Source organism: Psittacula echo (assembly GCF_963264785.1).
Source record: "Psittacula echo genome assembly, chromosome: 2".
Classification (NCBI taxonomy): Eukaryota; Metazoa; Chordata; class Aves; order Psittaciformes; family Psittacidae; genus Psittacula; species Psittacula echo.
In genome coordinates, this window is record NC_137737.1 from 1970382 (window position 1) to 1998376 (window position 27995).

Genomic DNA, 27995 nt, shown 5'->3' on the forward strand with positions numbered 1-27995 from the left:
AACGCCAATAAAATACTGAAAATTCTGCATAGGAATTCCTCCTCCTTTTCCTCCCAGTTGTAAGATTATTATTATTATTATTATTACTGGTAATGACAAAAATAGATTCCTTTTATTAACTCTTCAGCCTTTCAGTATTTATGGCTTGTGACTTCTCCTTTTCTCACTTTCTTAGGGAATATGAGGGTGTCTTCTGCTACATCAGAAAGATGATCCATACACACATGGCTTTCTGAAGCATTAATTCTGGGCTACACTACTGAATACAGCTCTGAGAAAACAAACTACGTTACATCAGATGAGGTAGCAAAGAACATGATCATTTCTTCCAGTCTGGTTCCTGAATATCTCTCTTCATCAGCCCTTATGGTAACTAGTTCCTCCTAGCATTGCTCTCCTCCTGTGTCTGTTTAGGACACTGCAATCAGAGCTGGGAAGCAGAAGCAGCACAACTTTACACTTCCCTTGTACACTGCCTGTACTCGTTCAGCTCCTCTGAACTAGGCACAAACTGGGCTTCAGACAAGAATCTCTCTCTGAAAAGTAAAGTAACTGCGTGTGCACACCCACACCCCTCTTTAGTGGGAAAGATGCAAAGACTCTGAGCAATGATTGGACCTCATGGATAATAATAAAGTGGGATCAGCATTTACTTGTTCTTCATGACTAAACTTGTCTTGCAGTCGCTGCTACAATTTATAGGTCAACCAAACCATAAAAATAAACATAAACCCAGTGCTTTTTTCCCCTCTCCCTTTTCTTTTTGCCTTCAGTTAATAAGAGGCTCAGCACGCTCTGGAAGCTAGAATGAGCCTGAAGGAAAAACAAAAATGAGCCATCTCCATCAAGAGGACTGAGATACAAGTGGACAGTTTCTAAGACATGGAGCATCCCTGCTGACACAAAGACATTCAGATTGACAAGAGGCACTCTCAGCTTCACAAGGGCCCCATGCACCCTACAATCTGCTGACCACCAATCCCTATGGCTTTGTCACAGCTCACACCAGGTCTACAGTTCATGTGCTCTAAGCAGCAGTCACTCCAGATCTGGCCCAAATTACAGTAACTACACAGAGCATGAAACCCACTTTTGAAAACGTACACAAAATCAAACAAATAACCCTCTCAATTTGTTATTCTCGAAGCTGTATTAACAGCAAGAAACTGGGAAGGCTATTCCCCAACACATCCTCGTTTTCCTCAACATTCAGGAATGTACCATATGGAAAACTAACTACGAAACGTTGTTCTTGTCAACTTTTTCTGTGTCTACTTCTATTCATCACCAGCAGGAATGAAGCAGAGGTAACTACAAACCCAGGAATTCACATTCTCTGGTCACTGTACTTTCATAGTCATCAGTTTCACCCAAATAATGAGTAAGTAGCACAATAAATACAGCCAACTATAAATAACACATCAGCCTCTTCCTCAGTGAAAGTTATAGAAGAGCTGGAGTCTTGCTTTCCAGAGGCTGCCCACCAAAACTTAATTACACCCTCAAATTATAACTTCAGAGCTGCCCCTAATACGAGTTCCACGTGCAAAGAAAACCTCAGAGCAACCTTACACTGAGTATGATGGAGCTTTTAATGAGCACTGTCAGCCCCTTTGGGGTAAATAGAGAATAAAGCTTGAATTAACAGAATTCATCAATCTCTGACACAGCTGCACCACACCGTGAACAGAGGCATCGCTCGGCCTTGGTGCAGGACACATCAGTGCCATCTCTGGGTTGCAATATGAGAGCAGAAACAACCACTCTCACACTATTTCACAACACAACTGTTCTAGGGTTGTGGCTCAGTCATGCACATAGGCCAATGGAATGGTCTGGTCCCACAGAAAAGGGCCTTTCCTACATCCGCTCATGCCCACTTCCTTTCCTTGCTTCTCAAAGTCCCAAACTAACTCTGCAGAACAGAACCAGGTACTTTGCAACCGAATTAACAAGCAGGATTGGCTTTGTGAAGCATCCAGACACCAGGACCAGCTTCAGGAAGGAAGCGGGACTGGGCTGGAGAGCAGGAATTAACACACAAGGGGTGGGAGAAGAGGGCAGGGAGCTCTCAGCAGCACCAAGCCATTAGAGCTCTCACAGCTCTATGGTTGAGTCCCAGCCTCATTCAAGCAAGGCTGGCTCAACAACCCTATCTCAAAACTAACTCCAAAGTGAAGAGATATAATAAAGGTATCTTTACAAAACTTATTGCCTTCTAAAACTGGGCTATCAAAGAAGTTTCTGCCCTTCCCTGAAATTCCTGGCTGCTCATTCCTCCTCCAAATACTGCCCTCCCCCGTTCAGTAATGTTCATGTAATTGCTTGAGTAGGTCCACCTATGGACACTGGAATGACCAGTTAAAAATACCACTGGGGAAAAGAAAGTGGTGGGTACTGGTGCAGGGAAAAGGAGGGAAAAGAGGGTTTGGGTCTGAAACACTTCGGTGACCAGCACCACAGCGGGTGAGCAGCACAGCCCACAAGGCAGCCCTGCTGAGGGCACACAGCCCAGGGTCAGAGAGAAAGGCAAGGAGGCCTTCAGCGTGCTTTGCCTGTTCAGCAAGCACCTTGTGGGACCTCATTAAAGGTACTGCAGAGGGTCCAAGCAAAAACAGGAATAGAGATATATATTACCCTTTTTCCCCTCTCACACATACCTTTTTCACTCACAGGCCATCTTTAGAAAGCCCTTTTGTTGTAATAATAAAGTAAGAAACCAAACCAAACCAAAAGAGCGCTTCTTCTGAGGAAGCAGTTTGTCTGTTTGCTTAGCGTGCTGAAATAGCAGTGAGTGACAGACTGTAAAGTGGGAGAAGAGGATCAATGGCTTGAAGTTGGACAAGAAAGGAAAGCAGCAGCACCATGGCCAGCTTAGGCTGCTGAGTCTGTGAATATGTGGATTTGCTCCTTTCATTAAATCTCCCATTCTGTTAGACACGCACTTATCGGGCAGTGATGCCCAGGATCGGAAGGGAAGCAAAAGGGGATGTACAGCATAGCACTGATGTTCTTGCTTTACAACACCCCTCACAAAACCAGACTTGGAAAAACCTGACCTGCAGACCCCTTCAGAAGCTGCAGAATGCCTAGGTTCACAGAACCATAGAATGGTCAAGGTTAGAAGGGACTTTAAACTCATCCAATTCCAATGCCTTGCCACAGGCAGGGACACCTCCTGGTAGACCAGGTTGCTCCAAGCCCCATCCAGCCTGGCCTTGAAAGGTTGCTTGGAAGTTGCATGAAAGAATGAAAGAGACTGCAATGAGTATTAAGAGCTCATCAACACATGAAGCTGCTGGAAACTCAGTCTGAGTCTTTGTTCAGTGCCCAAACTAGACAGCATTTCCGCCCACAGGCAGAAACACTGATCAATAGATCAGACAGGTAGACTGATCAATGCATTTTTGGTGATACATTACACCAGCTAAAACCAGAAACCTGGAATCCCTCTGAATGCAAGCTACTTACAAACACTAACATTAACCAAACCAAAGGAACAGGCTCTGCTCGTATGTCCAGTCTACAAGCCTGCTGTGTGGCTTGAAAACTTATACCCTCAACCAGAAATTATTACTAGGGTGTAATTTGCTGAGCAGCTCTTTCAACAGCAGTGCTGGCTGAAGCAGCTTCCCTCCCATATAGCTATTTTTAACCTAGACCAGTCTGCTACAGGTTGGCCCACTCCACAGCTACAGCCTAGCAGTACAAACACATCTGAAGGGTGAGGAGGGCACTTGCTTCAGCCTCAGTGCAGCTCAAAGAAATGCTCATAAGAATGCAAAAGTTTCCTGTCTGTTCCAATAGGAAGTAAAGTGCTTTGGTTTAAATAACTTCCACAGTGAAGTTAAACCCCAACTTAAATAAAGTCATGAGAAAATAAACCACAGAGGCAGTGACTTTCAATTTGCCTCTGTTCTGATCTGCAGAGGCACATGTGAGCCTGCCCATCCAGTGTATTCTTTTCATTAGTACAGTAACTGTGTGCATGTGCTTACATCAGCTTAAACCTGTCTTGGGCTTTAAGTCTGGTTTGGTCTCTAAAAACCACATATGAATACAAGAAAAGTTGACAAATTTGATAACCAGAAGCATGCATTTTTGGTTGTTTGGTTGTTTTTTAAGTGCTCTGTGCCAGAGACCACATCCCTGTAAAAAATAAAGATCATCACCCCAAAACGGGAGATGAAACCGTGAGCGATTGGAAAATCCAGTATGGAGCTGGAGTTTGGCAACAGGAATTCAAAGTCCAGTAAGGCACTGACCACAGAACAGGCAGGGGTGAGTGAGTGTGCTTTCACATTTCCCAGTCTAAGCACTACTGGATTCTAAGAAGTACATAATTCTTCTATGGAAAATCCCCAGTATATCTTGACTGGGATCACCAGAGACAACTTGTGCTTCATTCCAAAGCCCACTTACCACTTCTGCTTTACTCCCTAATGCTGTTTACTTCTCGAACCCAAGGGAACACGAGCACGTTTGTGAGGGGATTTGGACTGGTTTCAGTAATTTACTTCTGAAGTGTGGTCCTCAGGACTGAACATCCCCAATGAAAAAAGAAGCTGCTTTCAGAGCATTTTCCTTCGCTCAGGAAAGGGTGGGATATTGTTGATTTCTTCATGTGCAGTAGAGCCTGACACTGACTGCAGAGCACTGAACCTCTTACTTGAAAGCAAAAACTGGAAATAGCAGCTGCTAGAACACAGTTTAACAGTGCAGCAATCCAGCTGATGTTTTCTGTAGCAGCCCCCACATCAAGCCAATAGACACAACTATTAGTCCTGATTTTCACCAATGGTGAGAACTGGTAAGATGCTCTGGTAAAGAATATATGTTTGCAGGCCAGCTTTCAATCTCATGTCAAAAAGCCACTGTTATTCCAAAGACCCCAGCTAGAATTCAAACAATAAAAATGAAAATAAAGCACTGAAAAAATCCCAGCCAGAATTCAAACAATATTCAAACAATAAAAGTTCAAACAATAAAACACAATAAAGTGAGCAGTGGGTTTTTGCTGTATGTGTTCTCAGTAACGTGACATTTAAACCACAGTTTTCAGATGACAACACTTCAATATCAGCCTTTAAATATATTATCAGTGATTTATCAGCCTTTAAATATAGTATCAGTGATTTATCTGAATTCCAATAGGTAGAGAAGAAATTAGGACCACGGGCTTCCCAAACCTTTATGGCACAGAGGGTACTTGCGACTTCCTACCTCACTCAATCCCCATCCCCACCAGGTTATTGTTAGGGGACATAAAAACCATTCTCATTTATAATGGATCTGTTATCCTAGCAGCCCAGAACTCTTCAGATGTTTTATTCTATATAATCTTAGATGCTGTACACAGAAATGCTTCAGGCACTCAAGGGAGTGAGCACAAAAGCACCCGCTCTAGAAGGAGTTCAAGCAGAATACTCACTCTGTGCCGCTTTCAACCATTTGTGTTAGCAGGGAAATCCCATCCAGGTTTATAAATTCTTGAGCAAACGTCACATCCCGTGAGTAGTTGGCCAAGTCTTTCAGTGCTTCTAACTTCGCATCCATGCTAGAAGACTGGATCCTCTCATGGAGCTGTTGGGCATTTTGAGCCTGAGAGAGAAATAAAAAGAAGAAGAAAAGCTTTTGTTACAATGGCAATAATGAATAAGGTGTTAGTGTGAGCAGAACAATGGCCATGTTTAATATTAACGATACTTAACACTTGCATGCTCAGAAATTATTAAGTAGCTCACATAAAAGTGACTTTCACAGCAGTCTACTTCTCATGTTACTCTGTTATTACCTATAGTTCTTTGGATTGCTGCAGAATCTTTAGCTGAGCAATGGATAGATATCCCACTGTATCAGGCAAAAAGTAAGCATTACAAAAGACAGCCTTTGGCTTGAGGAGCTTGTGTGTCACATCAATAAAAACAGAAATGAAAACAAACCAAACTGCATCAGACAATCCCACTGTAATAATGGCAGCACTTTAATTTCCTTTTCAGTTTACACACTTCATATGACCTTTAGCAACATAGACCATATAATGTCCTAATGAGGTGTCCTGGGTTCAGCTGTGACAGTTGTTTTCCTCTTTCTTAGTAGCTGGTGCAGTGCTATGTTTTGTCTTTAGTCTGAGAACAATGCTGATAACACCAATGTTTTTAGTTGTTGCTAAGTAATGCTTACTCCGATCAAGGACTTTTCAGTCTCATGCTTTCAGTCTCAGTGAGGAGGGGCACAGGATGCGGGGAGGAAGCAGCACACCTGACCCAAATAGCCAAAGGGGTATTCCATACCACAGCACGTCATGCCCAGTATAGAAACTGGGGGGAGTCACCCAGAAGGCCCAGATCGCTGCTCGGGTCAGGGTGGGTATCAGTCAGCAGGTGGTGAGCAGTTGTACTGAGCATCACTTGGGTTTATTGTTCTTCTCTCTCTCCCATTTTTGTTTTATATTCTCTCCCCTTGTTATTTCCCTTATCATTATTATTATTGTTGGTAGCAGCAGTGGTTTGTGTTATACTGTAGTTACTGGGCTGCTCTTATCTTAACCTGTGGTGTTTACATTATTTCGGTTCTCCTTCCCATCCTATCCAGACAGGGAGAAAGAGGAGGTGAGCAAGTGGCTGCATGGTGCTGAGTTACTGGCTGGACTTAAACTGTGATATAAGGTTATATCAGTAGAGACCAAGTTCAGGCTTTCTGCTCCTCCCTCCCCCTCTTCCTTTTGTTCACACTCAATTCAAACCCTCACTCTCTCACAAGGAGCAAAGGAATAATTACTTCCCACATAATACTATGATATTATCACTCATACAACTTGATGCTAGTTCAATATCCACATATATTAGGCTATTCTGCCCATTAATGCTTCCAATACAGTATGAGACAGTGAAATCCAAAATGAACACTGTTGACAAAAAGCTAAAGGGATATTTCAATAAGCTATATTAAATTGTGTCCCTCTCTATCCATACAAATACTTTAAAATACATCTCATGTTTTCAATTTGAAGCTTTCCCTCACCTGAACACAATACCCAAAGCTTCAGTTAATAGCTAGCTAGCTGATCCTTTTCTTAGAAAAATAATCCTCCTCACTATATACAGATACTTGCAAAATTCTATTCCCTAAGCTTCACTTCTTACCTGCACAGAATGAGAGGTGAATGAGAGATTATGTTTCATTAGGAAATCAAATTAATGGTAAAGTCTGCAGAGAGTTATTTTCGCTGAGATTATGCTTATTCTGTCTCAGCTGGAGAAGGAAAAAGGAAGAAAAGGCTGTGCTGACAGACAATTCTTTTTGTGGTCCAGTAATGAATAAGCTCTTCACAGAGATGGTGATCTCTGCAGACTGATTCTGAGACAGTAAACATTTAAACAGGGAATGCAGGAAAAAAGCCCGCAGTGCTGTTACAGATACAGCTTCCTATCTACATAACTTTGATTGCTTCACAAACATCGCTAAATTCAACGTCCCAATCTCCTCCAAGATCAGTAAGGGTTGTTACTTCCCATTTTTACGAAGAAAAATTAATGCATGGCCTCCAATTAGCTTTTGGCCAGCACCTACGTGGTGAGGAGTGTATACAGGGAGGAAGTATCCTCCAGTTAGCTTGACTGTAGTTAACATCTGCAGTCAAGACAGCATTGAAAAGAAACAGATCATCTTTAGCCCTGAGCTTTTCTATGCCTTAAGTATTAGGTGGTGCAGCCACAAAAGTTATCTGTAGAAAGGCAGAATCCTGTCATCCAAAAGGTCTTTCTGCCACTCTTATCAATAGATTTGAGTTGTAATGGGGAAACTATGGCTTACAAAGTCTCTCTGCAATGGCAACGTCTGCCCAAATGGTACCAAAAGAATATTCTCTCAAACTTCAGCAGCTGGGAGGCTGTATCATTTGCCAAAGCCTATGGAAGAAATAAAAATAGATCCCACTAACTCCCAGGATAACCACAGAATACTGCCTTCAGCCCCTTCCCTTCACCAGGGTGACAGGGAGCAGGTGATAGGAGCTTTGTGAAATACTCCTGTATAATCACCTACAAAAAAGTAAATCAGAGCAACCGCTATTATCACCTGAACCAGAAGCTCAACAACCAACTCCTACTTCTCCAAACCACCTCCTCCACAGAGCTGTTTCTACTCTAGACTCCCTGTTATAACAACTCGGTAAGACTCAGAGATGCAAAGTGTTCTCCGAACATGACTCCCTCTCAGAACATATGCAACATGTGAATTCCTGCCCACCTCTGAAAACAAACACGTTGGAAGAATATTCAGTACCACCATGGCACCTGCATGCCCCTGACTTTGGAAATGGTTGCTCAAATTCAAACTCAAGCTCCTTACATCTTAATGAGCCTTCTTTATGACAACTTCCACCTTCTGGGAAGTTACCACCTCCACTATCTGCCCACTGAAGGATGCAGTTCTTTTAGTGGGTCCTTAGAAAGCTCCTGGACTCAGTGAGAATGAAATGAACAAGACTCCAAGTTCAGTGTGACTGAGCAGCAATCTCAAGGCTGCTCACCAAGGAAGTCTGCAAGGGCAAATGTGGGCAGTAGAGTTGTGGCCATACAGACAGGGACTGTAATCGCCTGTGTAGCATGGTAGCAAGCAAGAAGGAACATGTGAACAGAGCCAGAAGATCCTCCTCCGAACACCTTCACACCACAACTACAACTGCTGTGTAAGCAATGCCTCATCTTCATACACGTTAATAACCCACTATTAGTGGTCAAGTTCATGCTCTTTCTTGAGGAGAGATTCCTGCCCTCAGCACAAACACCTGGGGCTGCTGCCACCCCAGTTAGACTCTCATTACACATGAATTAATACCATGGAAAGAGCTAACCCTGCCTCTAACCAAAACTGAGAACAGGGATGTGCATTAACAGCTCCCTACACTGCACAGCAGCAGCAGGAGGCGGACCAGCCTATCTATCAACAGTTAATCCTCTTCCCTCTGAAGTCAGTGAGAGCTTTGAAATTCACCACCCTAAACCCAAAATATAATCTTAGATCAGAGACAGCTTGGTCCCCTCTGCAGAGCACAAAAAAAATCTATGAAGCAACGTTCCTCCAATACAAAAGTGGTTCAGCCCTGTTTTAAGCACACATAAGAAAGCTCACTAACATCATAGGCTTTCTCTAACTATGTCAGTGCTAATGCCCCATCAGCAAAGTTTCTACACAGCTGTACTTTTCTTACATTAAACAAGTTTTGCAAGACCCTGCATCCGATAAACCTTGCTCCTTCTACTATCGGAAGAGCAAAGAACTGATAAAAGCAGAGCAGGTCTTGATTAAAGGGGTAAGCAAGTATTTGTCTCAGCAAGGTGGTGGCTCACCGGAAACATGAGCACCAGTAACATTGGCTGTTGTCATCACAAGTGCCTGAAGGGTGAAAATATTGCTTCAGTGAATACCATGCAGTCCTCAGAAGCCTCCTAGCTCTTGTTGCCATAGCACTCATACGTGCTTATGGAATGTACAGCTCACTTATGACTGCACTGAAAAATGAAACCCAGATGAAATACGCTCCGAGTGCTTACCAGGGAGCTATTTTAATGATTTACAACCCATCAGCGGACGGACAGCGAGCACAGCTCATTAGAGCAGCAGCAGAGCTTGCTGCCGGGTCCCTGCTCTCACCGAAACATCAGTCAGGTACGAACAAATAAATAGATAAGGCCTGCCCCACTGAGAGCTGTTACGAGGGAATTAACAGAAACACGGCTGTTGGAGCAAATGAAGGATGGCTCTAACTGCTCTCCTGTTTAGAAAGGGAGGACAGGAAGCTTGTAAAACGTGTGCTGTGGAAGCCCCAGCATTTCAAAAGGCTGTCAAGAGGCACAAGCTGCACGCCTAGTCTTTAAACCAGGCACTCCAGAAAGGTTGCCCTTAGGGAGCAGCCATGCTTAAAAGGAGCGGCTTGATGAGACTGTCAGCTTAAAAAGAAAACTGATAACCTAAATCCAAGACGTGACCTGCTCAAACAGTGATTTGGAGGTGAAGAATCCCAAGATCAGCCTAACAAGGGACTTGACTGATCAAATTATCCTTTCTTTGCCGCCGAATACTTTGTGCAAACTTTGAAAGCAACTTATTACCTAGACATACACAGGGTTTCTGTACAGAATATAAATACAGCAAGCAAGGGCAGGAGGGAAGACACAGAATCCCAGTGCAAGCACTATCAAACGTTAACGTGCTACGGCAGGAATTCGGACCACTGACTTAAACTGCTCGCCTGCCATTATGCAATCCATTTTCTTCTTTACCCTTCACAAAAAGCAGAACTCCATTGTTTTGGTCTTCCCTGGGGTAAGTGAACCATATTATCCAACATTCTGCTAGAAAAAGGGCACACAGACCCTCAGTGACTATCAAATACAGTTCTGTACTAACCATTTTGGTGGTTTAATTTAAATCACTCAGTGCTGGAACACCATGGTGGCTTAAACTGCTGCCTCTGCCTTGTTACTGCCACTTCCCCTACAACTGCATATACATCAGAAAGCAAAGGAAGAGCGGCCATGGGCCAAAACCATAGGCAAATCAGATTCAACAGGCCCTCCAAGGCTGGCTAGCATCGGATGCCAGCTAAGTGATGAGATTCCAGTTTAATTAGTAAAGACATTAATTGTTAATATTTTTACATTAATACTCAAGCACAGGTTCTACATCTAAAGCCCTGTACAAAAGCAATGCACAGGGCAGTCCTACACAACCACTGTACACAATTAAGGAGGCAGAAACAGAGAAACAGGGAAATGGTCACATCTAGAGTTGCATACTAGTCCAATGAGAAGAGCCTTACAGATGCATAGCTGTATGTATTACGTAAATACGCCTAAAATAAGTTATGCAATCAGGAGCCATTTATGACTGTTTGAGAAGCAATTTTTCCTCCCACCGCACTGGAAACAATCCTTTTTGCTTACTATTCAAACTATGCCTCTGGAAACCTGAAAACATAAGATTAAACCTTTACCTATAATAAGACAAGCAACAGCTCCACTTCCCAAATCTCCCCCTTGTACTGTGAGAGGACAAATACCAAAGTTACCTGTCATGGCCCACTGACTTCCATGGCCTGTGTTCCTGGTTCAGTAATAACTAATTCACCATTACATGAGAAACTCAACCACAATCATAGGCTAGACCTGCAAATATTTATGCATTTACTGAACATAAAGAACATTAAGACACATGTGCCAACATTTAATATGTTGGGCACACATTAAAGCAATTGTAGGTCAAAGATTATAGACCAAATCCCCAAACTTTTACACAAAGAGAAGAAGTAGGTTAAAACCCCCCTTTAAATTTCCTCGTCTGTGTAGATCCCATATAACTAAAACCCCATGCTGTTCACATCTGTAAATCAGGATAACCCTATGATGACTATTAATGAACACCCCTATCTACATGACTGCTCAGGCTAGAAAGGCTAGTGGTTGCCTACAAACTTCAAGGTTTAAGAACGAAACCAATCTCCAGCGGGGGGGACCAAAGAAAAGTATGGGATAAAAGCAAATGATCAGGCATCATAAATATTCCAGCAGAAAAGGCTGCCTATGACTCAGCCTTCAAGGTTTATAGTTCATGAGCATAGCATGCTTTATAAGTGCCCAAGAAGCTACTTTCAAGCAAGTGCTGAAATAATCAGTTCTGTTTGAAAACCACTGAATTAAAATACATACATAATAATCTTAACAAAGAGCACAGCTCTTTCCCTTTCACTTTCCGGTATTTTAGCATCCTTTCAAAATGGTTAGTTATTCGAACAAGGATTTACAGGATCTGGTTGAAGAAACCCTGCCATTGCACACACTAAAAGTTGCTGCACTGCAGGACACAACTGTCCTTTCGGAACAGTCTCATACTTGGGAGCAATTACAGCTTATTTATTTATCCACCTACCCACCATCCACTGGAATATGGGTACCACAAAGCAGACAATAGCAATCTGGCATTTCAGCTGTCACATATGCTCAAATACGAAGAAATGTTGCGTAAGAAACTTTTGATGAGTCCCTTCAGAAACGCAAACGGACAAAGGGGGGGGAAACAAGTCATGGAAAACTACAAACACACACAAGAGCACAAAGAACTGCTAAGAAAGATGATAGGTGAGGTTAAAAATAAATAAGAAAGATGATACAGGAGCAAGGATAATATGAGAGAAATTCAATCTGTACCCAAGTTACCTAGGAAACAGAGCGGCTGTGTGGTGAGTGGTTGAGGAGGAAAAAAATAGCATTGTTTAATAAAAACAGCCTTTTAGAGAATCACACCAACTTCCAAACAGAGCTCCTGAAACAAAGAGGCAGTTCAAATCCCCACCAGGCCCAACCACTGCCGTCTGCAGAGTTTAAACCCAAAGAAGTTTAAAATAGCCACGCAGCGCATCTCTGACGGCAGCGTTTAGAACAGATTGAGCAGCTCACTGTAAGTGCAGTTTCGCCCTTGCAACGTTAACAATGACAAAGGTCCCTATGCGCACACAAAATCAGCTAAAGTTGAGATTAAAAAAAAAGAGAGAAAGAAGTTAAAATTTAGACTTGGAAAGTTCAATTTCAGAACCTAATCTTAGACAAGCCAACCCCAAAATGCTGGGTTACTACTTCAAGATAAAACTACCTTTGCTCCCTCCCTCCTTTTACTCTTTAATAGCACCCGTTCTGGGTATGGGATACACAATTTGAGGCTAATGACAACAGAACTCAAACAGATCCTATCTCATCCTTCTCACCCAATTTTCAATGACTCACACAGGCAGCCATGAATGGGTTTAGCCACATGCCTGGCTGTCATGGTATAAACTGCATGAAAATTTAGCACTAGGAAAGCATGTGAAGCTCATGCAGCTTCAGAACTGGTCAGAATAATCCCTCCCAACTCTTCAAGGAAAGAAAGTTCCCTCAAAAGGCTTGTGAAGTTCAGGACAGATTTGTTTTGCCCACAGTAGGCAGGAAGCAGGCAGCTCAGGCCTCTCTGGAACTACATGGATGCATCCCAGACCCTGCTTAATCTCTATAAGGCCCCTCTCAATTTCTCTCAATCTTCCTCTCCTTTGTCTCTAATTCCTTCACCTCCTCAAAAAGCATTCTTGGTATGATTTTCCTTTTCTGGGGGAAGATCGTCTCAGCTTTATATTGATGTAGGATAGAGAAAAAAAACAGGGAAAGGGAATTTCAGAATCTTAATATTTCCATAGGGTGAGAAAACCCAGCTCTAGCAGCTAGGAAAGCATCCTTCCCATTTTGCAGGAGTCTATCATGCAGCCTGTTCTGCACATTAACTCCTCCAACTGCTGTTGCTCTCATACAGGATTGCAGAGGAAAAATGGAAACAGATGGCCTGTGAGCTTTCCGGGGTAACCGACAAGCATTGTGCGGGTCACCAGTCTAAAAACCACAGCTTGGAAGCCTTTAATCTATCTATTTTAGGTATCTCTAGGATGACCACTTCAACAGCACCTTCCAAGCAAAGATCCTATTGTGTGGTGGGAACATGCAGAACTTCATTTTATGTCTATTTAAAGAACACAAATACTCTCTAATCTGACAAACCCCAATCTTGCCCTTTGAAGCCTCTTTCCAAGCCACCTCTCTGAATCTGGGAAAAACTTGAAAACTTCTTACAAACTTCAGGAAGTTTCAAAATAAGCACTGGTTCAGGGATAAATATCAATACTGAAGATCAGAAAGCAGACTGGCCTCCTGTCTTACAGCAGGACGGCTGAGTCACTCGTAACTGCAGGCCAGTGTCAGAGTGATCCATAACTTGGTAGAGAACAAGCAATAGCTCAGTACCCTAGGGACCCCTGTCTTGGTTGACTGATCCTAAGGCAAATCACTGAAGTAACACAACAAGCAGAAGAGAGTCTTATGCAAAGCCCCATCTTCCCACCCGTAAGTAGTAGCAGAAAGACCTATAAACCCAAAATCCGTCTTTTGTCTTTGCAGGTGACGTTTTTCCAGTTGCACAAGTGAACCTGAGGACCGACAGACAGAGGGACAGCCATTGCCATACATCAGTCACAACACAGCATCTCTGCAGTTCTGCATGGTGCGACTGACTGTGGATTTTGAGACAGGGAAGGATTCCATGAGTCATCTCGTGCTGTCACTCCAGGCTGCGGTTACACAAACGAATGACGCAGTGCGTTTGGACCACATTGGTTCTTGATGAACCACAGATGTTGTTTTGATTTCCTGACATCCCAAGTCTGGGCATTAGACAGCCCTTTCTCAGTGGAGGGGATATTTGTTCTTCAGAAGTCCCAAAGGTTAGGATGAGCTGGCACTGGGGCTGGCTCTTTCTGAGGAAATTCCCCCCAAGGGGGTTTACTTCACCAGCATGTGGTTTCCCCATGTACAAGGCTGTTCTGGGGACATATGGGGTAACAGAGACTTTGACACAGCCATGGACTTAAACCGTCATTTATTCCTAGGGCTGTAAAGGTCTGCATATAATGACCACTGAAAAGGATGATGAAGGATAACACAAATGTCTCTTCCCAGTTGGCTGCTGCTTAGAAGAGCTTTCTGTTAAGAAGCTGCACTCCTGTACATTAATAGTGCACATAAATTTCCATATTGGCTTCTTCAATTTCCATCTTTGCTTCTTCAATTTCCATCTTTATACAAAACTGCGTGCAAATTCAGTCATCTCCTAAGTCCAATATAAGCCATCATCAGGTTCAGCAGGCTGGAGAGGCATAGAAATGCACATGTTGCTTGGAGAACTTGGGAAGTTATGAACAGCATACACTGCTTGGTTTCTACTCACTGAAAAGTGATCCATTCACAAACATACCTATAACCTCTGAGTGGCTTCTAGCCAGAAGTTTTCCCATTTTATGGCAGTAACCAACCCTACTCTTAAAAGGTGCAACAGGAGGCAAAGGTTAAACCAGCACAGCTCTGTCTTGTCTGTTTCAAATGAGCTGCAGTACAGGGTGGCAGAGTTTGGCCATAAGAATGCTTTGAATCTGGCAGAAATGAAGAGGTAAACCATTTTAATGGCACGCTGCAGTTGGCAGCGAGGAAATGGGACTGCTGCTGCCCAAGACATACATCTTCAGGGACAAACAGCGACTTTCAGCATGTGGCAACAGTCCTGCTCAACCCAGCAGGAAAACAGCAACTGCGCCATGCGTTCTGAGGAGCCGGCAAGGAGGTGGTGTTGAAAACAGAAACAAACCAGTAACATCTCATCATCGCAGCTGCTGCTCACTCAATAGAAACAGAGAGCAGGAAAGCCCTGACCTAAGCTACCCAGCAGCGCTCGCCGTGATGCAACTCCCAGCTCTTTCTCCTGGCTCTGAGCTCTGGGGCTGAAAAGGAGCAACTTCAATGATGCTGCAGTGCCAGGAGGGTAGCAGAGGGATCTTGGACATGAAAGCTGTTCCCAGAAGGGAAGAGAAGCAAGAGACAAGAACCACATAGTTGTGCCAACCCTATCACCAAATGTCTCTTAGAAATACCACCCCTGTCCCCATAACTCAGAGAACAAAGCAGTCATCTTGTGATCACACCATCATTCTCTTTTGCAGAGGGAATGTGGGATACAGGGCAGCTAAAGCTTGAAAATACATACATCACTTCACAACGATCTACAAATCAAACCTTCACTTTGAAGGGAGAGAACAGAACAGAGCAGTAACTCACTGGAGACGTTGTTAATCGAAGGATCGCTCCATTTTTTATCTCATTACGATTCTGAAAGAGAAAAAGCCAAAAGGTTTTATTTAAAACTCACATAAAAAGAACAAACATGCATGGAGCACAACACCACACTAACACAGCAACAGGGCTTTCCCCTGTCTGCACGCAAAAGCCTCCTTCTTCCGTATGTGAGGCAATGCCTAGTCAGCATCTTTCCCACCGGAGCACACTAACATCAGCCTCACGAAATAGGTGGCTGCCCACGTGGGTTTTAACAAACGTGAACCCTTTCCAGGATGACTTCATGTTTTTCAAAGCTCAGCTTCCACTGGCAACTTCTAAATACTTCTTTGAAATCTCCCATCCACGGCATCTGGCTCTGGTCTTGCCCTACATAGTTATGGAGTTCCTGAGTTTGTGAAACCTGTCATTAACCATCTGCAGGATTTAAACCCTATCCCACTGGCTCTCCCATCCCTATAACAACAACGTGCTGACTCAAACCACTGGAACCAGCCCGCTAAGCTCTGCCACCACGGCTCTGCATGCTCCCTCAAAGCTAACAAAGCATCGCTGTCAGCGGTAAGTGAAGTTCAAACATGCCCCAAGTCATTCTCCTTACCCCGCTGGCATTACACATTTTCCTTTGGTTAAGCTCATAGAAAGTGTTCAATTAAACTGAAGCTATGGGCAGATGAAAACACTGCCCTGGTGTAGGCTTGTCAGTGTCCTCACAGCTTTGTGGTCAATGCCCATGGGCATGGTCTTCTCCTGTGGTAAGCATAGAGGAGCCTGCCCCTCTTCCGACAAGCTGTTCCTGTTCACCGCAGGACAAGAGAACCCAGCACAATGAACACACTAACAGCTTCCGTACACAATCCACATTTGCGACTTCATTTATGGTTCCATAGCTTGCTCGTGGACAAAATAACCTAATTTTTCACACGAACTGATGCAGTCCTCACCAGGTTGAGAGAGAAGAGATAATTCTGTTCTAAAGCTCACACTGCGGGCGTTCTGCAGGCTGGTGTTTAGCCAAAAAGAAAAGGAAGGTGCATTTCTTCCCAGGCAATGTTTCCCAAATTCATTTCATCTTTCTTGCTCCCATTCTGATACATTCCAAAGCCAAAATGCTAAAAACCAGATAATTCTTGCCTGAAACCAGGTCAAGCAGATCCAAAATAAAACTCCAGCACATTGTCTCTTTTCGGTATCCAAGTCGCCCGTGGGATTGGCTGTAGCTACCTACAAGATCCCTCTCCACCCACAAAGACTTCTTCGCTCTAACTGAAATAACTGAAGCGCCAGACAACACAGGGGGCACAAAGGAGAAGGGTTTTGACTGTGTCTCTGCATACACGTGCAGCCAACACATCCCAGCCCTCAGCAGCCTTCTCCTGCCCCAACAGCCCCAGGGAGGCCAGCCAGGCTGTACTCAGGAGAGGGGGAGCACCTAAATACAGGGGTACCTCCCACAGCACTAACAATGTGCCAGATGTTCTGCTCTGGTAGTAAAACAGCATCAGACCCAGCAGTGTTTCATCATGGAATAGTTAGGGTTGGAAAGGACCTTAACATCACCCAGTTCCAACCCCCCTGCCACGGACATGTCTAAGGGATCTGTATGAAGCGGCAGTGGTGCATTTGTGTGGTTTCATCGAAGTCAGTGTTGAAACAAACTCACTTTGCAGACAGTTGTGGTGGTTTACGCTGTTGCCACCTCCCCGACTTGTGGAACTGAAGTAATTGCTTTAGGGCAGACAGTCAGCATAGGCTAAATCTACCTCCATCAGCAGCTTAGGTTAAGCCACTGGACCTCAGCTGCGTCAGGCCAGAGCATGTGCATGCACACATAACCACAGGGTCCTGACAGCTTTGCTTTGAAGGCCACAAATCCCAGCTGGGCTGGGTCAGCCTGGAGAAGAGAAGGCTCCTGAAGGGGAGACCTGAGAGCAGCTCCAGTGCCTAAAGGGGCTGCAGGAAACCTGGAGACGGGCTTGGGACAAGGGCCTGTAGGGACAGGCCAAGGGGAATGGCTTTAACCTGCCCGAACAGGGGAGACTGAGATGAGCTCTTAGGCAGAAGCTCTTCCCTGTGAGGGTGCTGAGGCGCTGGCCCAGGGTGCCCAGAGAAGCTGTGGCTGCCCCATCCCTGGCAGTGTTCAAGGCCAGGTTGGACACAGGGGCTTGGAGCAAGCTGCTCCAGTGGAAGGTGTCCCTGCCCGTGGCAGGGGTTGGAGCTGGATGAGCTTTAAGGTCCCTTCAACACAAACCAGGCTGGGATTCTATGAGTGCTGCTCCCTTTTCCACATTGCACCTCCCTTTTCGGGAGCAGTGAGGTGTCAGCCACAGCCCCAGCTGCTTTATTTCAGAGGTGCTGCAGGCTGAAGGATGCTCCACAGTTTGCTCAGTTACAGGGGTTCTGTCACAAGCTGAAACCCTAACCCATGGAAAGCTGGGCTTAACTTGATAACACTCTACAGTGCCATGCATGCAGGTCAAAAAGCAGATGTCTCATTAAATAAGAACACTTATGGATTGCATAGATTGAATCTACAACCAATCAAGTAAGTGAAAATACCTTGTTAAAAACACACTATTTCTCTATATTCCTCTGTAGAGGAATTTCAAAACAAGTGGAAAAAGGGAAGCCCATAACCTGGTTGAAGTTCAGATGCCACACACGGATAAACAAGAGAAGTACTACTCTCCAGAGTGACCATATGTCAGCAGGTTATATATAACATAGCATGTCATACATAAAATAGCAGAGGAAAAAGAATACGTATATACTATATATGTATATAAAAGAGTATATAAAAGCCTTGCTCAATGTTTTATTTGGGGTCTGTTTATTTATCAAGCTGAGTCTGCGACACCAAAGGTTTCAGACTCAGAGTTGCCATGCTTGTCAGAGCCCACAACACATGGAGCCCGAAGACCCTTCATCATGCCTGGCCCAGGGCAAAGTGCCTGGGTCTATCCTATGCTCTACGTACAATCACTGCTACCGCAAGAGAGAGGGAGAGCTCATCTTCAACTCCTGAGTTAGACAAAGGCTTAAGGAAAACTGCCCGTGGCTCCTCTCTGACCGCATTCAAAGCTCCAAGTCTCCCACACAGCACTTGAAAAGGGATCGCTCTTCCCCAATAAAAAAAAATCCAATTTTGTTTATCCATTCCAAATAATGACTTAAGCACCCACCAAGAAACAGCGTGGAAGCGTACAATTAAGCCAAGAGGATTTCCTACATTAACTGTGTGACGCGGCAGTTGTCATGCCAGTTAATTTCGGTGGCAACATTGACACACAGTTAATCTGCTTACTATTAGGGACAGCATCCTGTGCATTTCTTTTCCAGGAGAACAGAACATCATTACAGCAGCGCAGCTTTGGCAATTGTACTCATGAGCCCCACTGCTGTACAAGGCAGGGCTCCCCACCACCTATGGGGGGGACACAAGAACAAGACAAACAGCAACCAAACCTCTGCTAAGACATTCCTGATCTGTTTCTCGAGTGTACATTAGGTTTGTAGATACTGTTGATCTGCATTAGGAAAGCTTATTCCTGGGCAGTGATGGACCTAGTGAAACAGCGCTATCCAGAATGACCCTAAAGCCCCTCCGTTAACAAGAAAATAGATTTGTTATGTGTCACCTAGGACTAACACAGCAGTTTATTATGGATGCAAATAAGCCCCATTTGCAAAATTATATCTAGCAAGAGTCTCCACACTCACAAGATGGTTTTATTCTCATCGGGTAGGTAGCATTTCCAAGCATCACACTGCTGCACGACACTTTCCAAGCCGAGTTTTCAACCAGACAGACAAGTGCTACCACGAAAACACACAAGCAACAACACACAGCATGAAGGAGAGGATACCTGCACAGTTCACCCAGTGTTCATGTTTTAGGGCCTGCTGACTTCCAGCTGGTGGAGTTGGAGAAACATAAACCTACGTTATCCACCACCACATCCTGTTCCTTCTCAAGGTTCTGCCTTTACCATGCCACAGGCTGCTTTGCCCAAAACACATGCAGGAGACTTGCATAGACTTCCACCTAAAAAGCAGGCCTCAAGCATTAACAGGGTCCTCTAAACCATGCAGAGGCATGAAGGTATGTGAATTTGCTTTAAAAATACACTATCAAAACAGCTAAGCCATTTATTCAGAGCCTTGCTGGAGAGATGCTTTGGAAAACTTATCAAGCAAAATTAAGGCTTATTTTGCCATGCGTTTGTCTTGTCGCTTTAATAATCTGTTATGTCCAGCAAAATGCCTCAAGATTCAGCTCACTGTAACTGGTTGGAATGGAATGTTTTCTTAACATATTTGAGGACAACCCAGAAGCATTGGTTCCCATGGTTATAGCTCACTCAGCACTGTTCTTTAACCTTGACCATACAGCTTCCTTCAGACTCCTCTAACTAGCCTACAGAGTAACAGCCAGTCCATGTAAAATGCTTCACATGTTTATATTGCTAAGTAATAGATCCTTCCCTGTTTCCATGCTACTATTATTTTATTACAGCTTCCTCCAAACTGACACAACAACAAAAAACCAGAGCTATGGAATACACTAACTTAGCGACTCCAGAACAGTTTCACGAGGATGAGTTTGGGCAAGTAGTAAGTAAGGACAACGTGATAGATGACAGGGCTCGTTTCTAAGTCATCAACTGAGGAAAGAGCAGAAAAATCCTTGCTGGCAGACCTCCCTTGATGCACTGACGTGCTACCGCAGCCAGTACACACTGGGCATCATCAGAAGTGTACTGTGAACTAGATAGAGGACACTGTTTTGCTACAGCACAAGGACTTCACATGGGGCACTCTGTGCAGTTCTGACCTTCACCTCTTAAGGAGGACACACTCCAGTCAGGGAAAATGCAGGGAAAGGCAGGTGAAAGGCTCACTGTGATTGAGCAGCTCCCTCACCGGGCAAGGTCTCCTCAGTTTGGAGGGACAAAGCCACAGGAGTGAACGGAGCAGATGAGCTGAATGCAGAACTGTTGTTACCAAACCCTGCAGTATGAGAACTAAGGGGTAGCTGGTGAGAGCAGTAAGGGACTAGTTTAAAGCAGATGAAGAATATACCTCCTCATTCAGCAGGCAGTGAAGTACCTGAACTTGCTGTCACGACAGGCTGTGGAAGCAGGCAGTATCAACAGGTTCAAGAAGAGATGAAAGAATTTAATGGCCTTTATATAAGATATTGTTATATGGACTAAGTGCAGATGTAGGCTTCAACACCTGTAGTGCAACAAACGTGAATGCATGTGGAAGCATGAAGGGAGTGAAAGCCGTGACCAGATCACACTTCTGAATGACATTTGCTGCTATCACAGCTGGAGGTGGACCCTGAGGTTGGTTAAAATGTTCTGCTAACTCGGTAGGAAAGTTAAGTTCATTTTCAGTCGCCAAAAAACTTTACTAAGCTGAGAGCTAAGAGATACAGGTAATTATCAACACTGCACTGCTTGGCATGACAGGGCTGTGCTGGTTCACAAGAAACACTGAGGCAATTAATCTTGTGATAAAATTCCTTTTCTGGGAAGCTGCTGGCAACAGGGCGAATGTCTCCTGGTTTTTCACATTAGAATTTGATGCTAATATTTTCCTTACAAAATCAAGTGTTGGTAATTTGGCTTAAGTCTCTAAAAAGAGGACATTTTCTACATTCAGTTTATCTACCTCTACTGAAGGATTACAGAAGCTAGTACATAAACCAAGTTACACCAGTGGTATCCACAATCCAGTGCAACTCTACAGCCCGCAGGAGGCACAATTCTGCATATATCCCTCTAGCATGTGGGCTCCCAACACTTTCCTTACATCGGATCTACCAACATGCAGCAGCACAACCACCTGACCTTACAAAAGTTACCACTTCCTCTCCCATTCATTCACAAAATGGAGGGGGAAAAACCTACCAAAAATGGGGCTTTCTTTGGTCAGATCCATGCCTTGAACTAACTTGCTTCCCAGCAGTAGTAACTGGGATGCTAGTAAAGCAGAGGGAATGAAGCAATGGAGGAGTAAAAGAAAACCCAACTCTTTTTACGCCAGCAACCCACATTAATACCAACTGGAGTGACAATTAGACCACATCCAAAGAAAACATCCCTGTTGTGCATGATTTCCTCATCCTCAGGTGGAGCGACCTACAAGGACAGCAGTATCAGGTACCACTCGCTCTGCAGAGCAGCAGCGCTATTACACTGTGGGCAGACATTCACATGACATATTCAAGTAAGTTACACACAAGCTATTTTTAACCCGCATCAGTTCCCCAATTCAAGCAGGCACACAGGCAGTTGTACCAGTACCACGGAAGGGGTGGGCAGATAACATGCAGCCCCTTCATCCTCTGATAAGTCGGAACAGAAGAGCTGCACCCTGCAGAATAAACATCAGGAAATGACAGACTTAGCTGGGCTCCTGCTACTGTTGGCGAGATCATGTGGGGAAATCAGAACAGGGAACTGCCATGGACACACACACACACAAAACAATGACAAGGATCATCAAATCAAAGTCAGTTCTTCGATGCAGTTCACCCAACACATTCACCTGCAGCACCACTGAAGGGTCTGCAGCTCCTTAAGAAGATGCTGCTACTAAGAGAAATAGCTGAAGACCCAAGCCAAGACTGTGGTTCACAGTGACTTTTGCCAAAGCAAAGCACAGCTTGAGACCATAACAGTAGTCTTGTATTTCAGTCTCTTGCTCATTCCTACTATTGGTTTTATGTGGCATAAACAGTTGTGGACCTAGTGGATGAGCCAACTAGGGAACTAAATCAATTGAAAATGTTATCATTTTGGGTTGCGGCCAGTTTGTAAGGTAAAAGACAGGAATTAGCACTATAGCATAAGCAGGAAAGCAGCTCATTTTGCAAGAAGCACATTTGGAACCACACTAAGACTTGTTAAAGGGGAAGCCTGAAGACACTTGTGCTTCTCTAATGCGCACATCCTACTCCCTCGTCTGTGCTCTTCCTCTCAGGCACAGAGGGACCGCAGGTAAAACATTCCTTCTCCATTTCTGACTACAGTAGGAATGTCCCAATGGGCTCATTCCACATCAGCCTATGCAAGCTCCACAAGCAGCTGAAGGTCATAACAGCTCCCAGCTGGTAAAACCAGCAAAGTTTCACCCCTCTTCCCACCCTTCCTTAACATCTTCCTTCTCTGCAGCCCATTCCTGGATGCGATTCAAGGGTCCCGTCTCACCCTTACCTCAGATCGGGCAGACGTTTTAATAAGCAACTGTAATACATTAAAATGGCACAAAGTGATCCCCCCTTGCCACCACCTCCAAAAACTGTCCACAGAACATCCTGTAGGCAGCAGAAATGGCAGATCTCTTGGGGAAGGGGAGAAGAAACCAGAACTGCTCCCTTATAGCAGAGAGCTATGTCTATTCCCCACACCTTGTAAAAGCACCCATCTGAACTGGCTGCTCTTTCAGCATGAAGATGATTTAAGAGCACTTTTCTGTTCCGCCAGATCATACATGGAACTGTGTGCTATCAGCTGAACTCGGTCACACTGTGCCTGGGCTATAGCGTACTTATCTTCAAGTGCTGCAACAGAAAGACAAACCTTACTGGAGCCTTTCCTCCCTGCTGATTACTCGCAAGGCAAAACCACAAACTGACCTGGAGAAAACGAGCACCTGCACAGCTTTGTAAAACCAACACTTGAAGCATCTCATCAGCTCTGATGTGGAACTGAGGAGCTAAATAGAAGATATTGGCATGCCAAGCATTTCAAACTGAGACAAGCAAAAGAACTGAGCTGTTCATGCTGGGGCCAGAAAGTGTAAGAGGTTGACAGGACAGAATTATCTTCTTTGGAAAGTTTAACACAAACCTAAAGTCCTACAAAATGAGTCCCAAAAGCTAGGACTGATTTACCAAGAGAAGGATGACCACTGAAATCAGCCCGAACAAAGCAGGATTGGAGGTGGATGTAAGCTGCCAGAGGGGAGACTGAGATGAGCTCTTAGGCAGAAGCTCTTCCCTGTGAGGGTGCTGAGGCGCTGGCACAGGGTGCCCAGAGAAGCTGTGGCTGCCCCATCCCTGGCAGTGTCCAAGGCCAGGTTGGACACAGGGGCTTGCAGCAAGCTGCTCCAGTGGAAGGGGTCCCTGCCCGTGCGATTTCATGTGCAGATATTCAAGCTTTACTTCTGTTCATACACCAGTGTCCACTGGTTTATACTGGAGTCCGTAGGACAGTGCCACCAGCATCCATGAAGTGGGCAGGGGCACGGCTGCTCTGGCTCTGTGTTAGGAATTTCTGCAGGTCTGTGCAGATTCAGATTCTCCAAAACTGAAGTTTGTGAATATGAGGGAAATACCACATGTCCCATTCACTGGGAGAGAAAAGGGAAACTCGGGCACATTTTGGTCCAGGTGAACTCTGGATTGAAATCTGCTATTTATGCAGCATTACCAACAAATGCCTTATCAAGAGCAATGCAAAATGCCAAATGAGAGGAGCAGATCACTGAATACACTTCTCCAGCTCCCAGCCTTCACGCTACTGCTCATTCTCAGCTGCTTACAAAGTACCAGGCCCTTCAGTGAGTAAGAAACATTCATTGTTGAGAATGTTTCACTTCCAACTCACTGACGTTCACCTTATCACTGGAAATAGAGGAGCACTAAAAGCGTGAAAGAAAACCATGTCCGAAAAGCCCCCAACCCTACAAGTGGCTCATTTCTCGTCCTGTCATTTGCATACACTCCCACACAGGCAGCCTGCAATGGCACGGTGGAATTTCACATGAATATACAATTACAGGTCGCATTCAGCAAAAATAGGTCACAAGCAAAAGCACCTTTGAGAAAGGACAAGCACCAGGAGTTTACCCAGGTTCCCAGCCTGGGGAAGCAGGGGGCGAATAGAAGGATGTCCCATCTGCAAACACAGCAAAGAGCTGAGCAATGACACTGGAAGTAAAGCGGGGGCAGGTCCCTTTGCAAAAGAGAACTAAAAGTCTCTCAAAGTGAATGGAGGGAACGCTCGGTGTCTGCTCCCCTCCACTTCATGCAATAAGCACAGAAGAATGAGAGGGAAACGTGGGAGTTGGGGAAAAAAGGAAGGAAAAAAACCACAGAGAGTCTTTAGAGTTATCAAATGTATAAAACTGAACACAATGGAACTGTGAGAGAATAAAAATGGCTGCAGTCAATACACAGGTGAATGAGATGTCCTGACTTTTAACAGGTAACATGAAAAATGGCACCGGTATGATCCCAGCAGGCTGAGCACAGCTCAGAGCTGGCTCACACAGCCCCTCAGCAAGAGTGAGCTAGGCTTTTACTCCTGATGGCTGCTCAGATGCAGAGTTAAGAGCTGCCACACTCAGCTCCCAGCAGTAAAACCAGCTTGAACACTTGTTCTTCCCAGCCCTATACTCCTGCAAGGACCCCTTATTGATGAGCACTGGGGTTTAGCAAACTTCAGATGCAATGCAAAGAAACAAAGCACACATAAAAGAAATGAACAAAACCGCAAACAAACATTTCAGAGGGCTCACTATGATGTGAACAGCGGACAGGACCCAGCTCCTTCACAGTCATTCTGGTTTTAGAGACCCAAGTTTGAGCTAACAGTGATTCATCCCAGACCCAGAGCCCATCGTGGGCAGCACGGGTGCACAAATGCATCTAAAGGAGCCAGACCTTGTCTGCAGGGATAGGGACTGGTAATAGCCACCAATGTGCTGTATGAGCCACTCAAAGCTGGTATCTATCCAAACTGTGGTTTTCAGCTGAGGAACGCACACAGCACACGATATTACACAGCCATTTTCATGCGATCCCAGACTGGTTTGTGTTGGAAGGGACCATAAAGCTCACCCAGTTCCAACCTCTCTCAGCACCCTCACAGGGAAGAGCTTCTGCCTAAGAGCTCATCTCAATCCCCCCTCTGGCAGGTTAAAGCCATTCCCCCGTTCCAAACCTGAGCTCACCCAGGCTATAGAGTTCCTCAGGTATTACAGCTGATGTACACAAGCATCTATTCAAGTACAGCCTGGAGAGAGTGAAGCAAGAGTGACTGTTTAAGTTCTCTATTATGTAGTATTACAGTATTACCTACTATTATACTATCACATAGTATCTAACACAACAAGATGCTGAATCAGAAGTCAGGCTCTTAGATGCCTGAAGTACTAAAGAAACGCTCCTCCATGCTAAGTAAGGCCTTCTAAAAAGACACCTATGCATGTATGAAAACCCCAAAAACACTGTGACCAAAACACAGGCTGAGCTTAGCACTATGCCCGCTTTGTTCTCTTGTTCACACAGCCTCTTATTTCTCCATTTTGCAGTCCCACAACTAACACACATAACTAACGATCTCCAGCGCACTTTCACGGGCACAGACAGAGCCAAACCAGAAGCCCAGAGGAAGCACTCCTAACCGCGTCTCCTGTGATAAGCCCTGTCTGTAGCAGGAACCCTCGCTGACTCCAGATTCATGAACAGCCCACCCTTACCCTGTCTGAAGCAGTCATTGCTACTCCTGGAGAGGCAGTTTTCCAAATGATACAGCCAGGAGAGAGAAAAAAAGCGACAGAAAGAAAAACCCCACAGGACTGTTTGGGCGTTGTTTGCATTCATGTGCGGTATAATCAGGAAATACAGGTCAGCTATGGAAGATAAAGAGTTCTGCACATGACAACCAAAACACAGATGCGCTGTTTGCCACCCAAACCCAAAAATATAATAGTGAGCCATGTGTTGACAGTCCCACATTTGTAACATTTTCACTTCAAAGTTTCTTTTACTGCTTTTCTTTCTGCTAACTTTAAACATGACACCAGAATGATCTCCCCTGTGAGGGTGCTGTGGCTGCCCCATCCCTGGCAGTGTTCAAGGCCAGGTTGGACACAGGGGCTTGGAGCAAGCTGCTCCAGTGGAAGGGGTCCCCGCCCTTTCCACTCCAGCAGGGGCTGGAGCTGGATGAGCTTTAAGGTCCCTTCAACCCAAACCAGGCTGGGATTCTATGATATTTTAAAAGGCATCTCTACCTGGAAGGCCACAAACCAGCAGCCCCCAGGCTCTGCAGGAACATGACCTATATATCGTGTGTTCTGCATCTGTACAGATGTAGGATCCTTCCTTGAGAACAGTGACAAATAGTTCATAGACTCCCAGACTGGTTTGAGTTGCAAAGAACCTTAGAGATTCTCTGTTTCCAACCCCCTGCCATGGACAGGGGCACCTTCCACTAGAGCAGGTTGCTCAAATTCATCAGAAGCTGTCACTTGAAACAGGAGCTCTGCATATCGTCCTAGTAAGAGACCGGTTAAAGGAACACGGGCTTTAACAGTTGGTGCTGTACCTTCATTGAGGTGCATGTGTTTGTCCTCATGACTGGTGTTTTCCATGTTTAATTCAGAAAGCAAAATCCGACTGCACACAAATGAGGGGAAGAATGTAGAAGGGTTCACCCTATATAAGCCTCTCTTCGTAGCCGCTATCCAATAAGCAGTGACAAATAGTGAACAATATCTAATAAAAGTCATAGACATCTGAGTAATCCCAGTGGCATTTAGAGCTCTTCTCTCTTATTTATGTGACTCAGAGTCAGACACTCTGCGTATTTTCAGTAGGGAATAAACAAAGTCCTCTCCGCAGCACAACCCGAGAAGTTCTTGAAGACCATTTTCCACCCTCATTGAAAGTTAAAGGCAGGCAAAAGCCATCAGACTTCTTTGTATATGGAGGGGGGAAACATTCCTCTTCTCCAAAGCTGCAGGACCCTGCCCACTGAATGTGGAGATTCCTCCAGTTCCATCAGGACAAACTCCTTCAAGAAGCCCAAGTATTCCCTGAATCCTGGCTTTTCAGAAACACCCTCTGTACAGTCAGAGTTTAAATGCCAACGGGCAAGTTCAGCTGTGTCAGGCTCATTGGAAAATGTTGTGTCACAACTGAGGGCAATTTGCAAAGCAGTCTTGCTCTTTAATCTGGGGGGAAACAAACCACAGCAGCTACTAATCACTTCAACAGCTTTCCTTGTGTGGCCTTTGAAGTGCCCCTCAATTGGAACTTGAAAAGAAGGGAGGAAAAACACAGGAGGGAGAAGGGAGATCCCAAACCAAGCTGTACCCCATTGAGGAGGTTGTCTGGGGTGACAAACAGTTAAAGGGAAACTGGTCTGCTAAGAAAAATAAAAGCAGCACTATGTTATGAGCTGTCTTGCTAAATTTAGTCTTTCCGAAGGCTTAACTGTGCCTAAGTTCCCTTTATTTCCTGGGTGGGGGTAAGAATTACAGCAAGAGAAA

General features: G+C 44.7%; 1 protein-coding gene across 1 annotated transcript in view; it reads right to left on the reverse strand.

Annotated features, from left to right (window-relative positions):
- The window catches only part of ELMO1 (engulfment and cell motility 1), a gene marked incomplete at its 3' end in the record, with an annotated part of 224602 nt that overhangs the window by 184922 nt on the left and 11685 nt on the right, over positions 1-27995 (reverse strand). The window contains exons 4-5 of the mRNA XM_080639645.1: positions 15687-15737; positions 5432-5601 (exon numbers count right to left, since the gene is read on the reverse strand). Of these exons, the coding sequence (XP_080495771.1) occupies positions 5432-5601; positions 15687-15737 (221 nt within the window). The remainder of the gene's footprint in view (positions 1-5431; positions 5602-15686; positions 15738-27995) is intronic.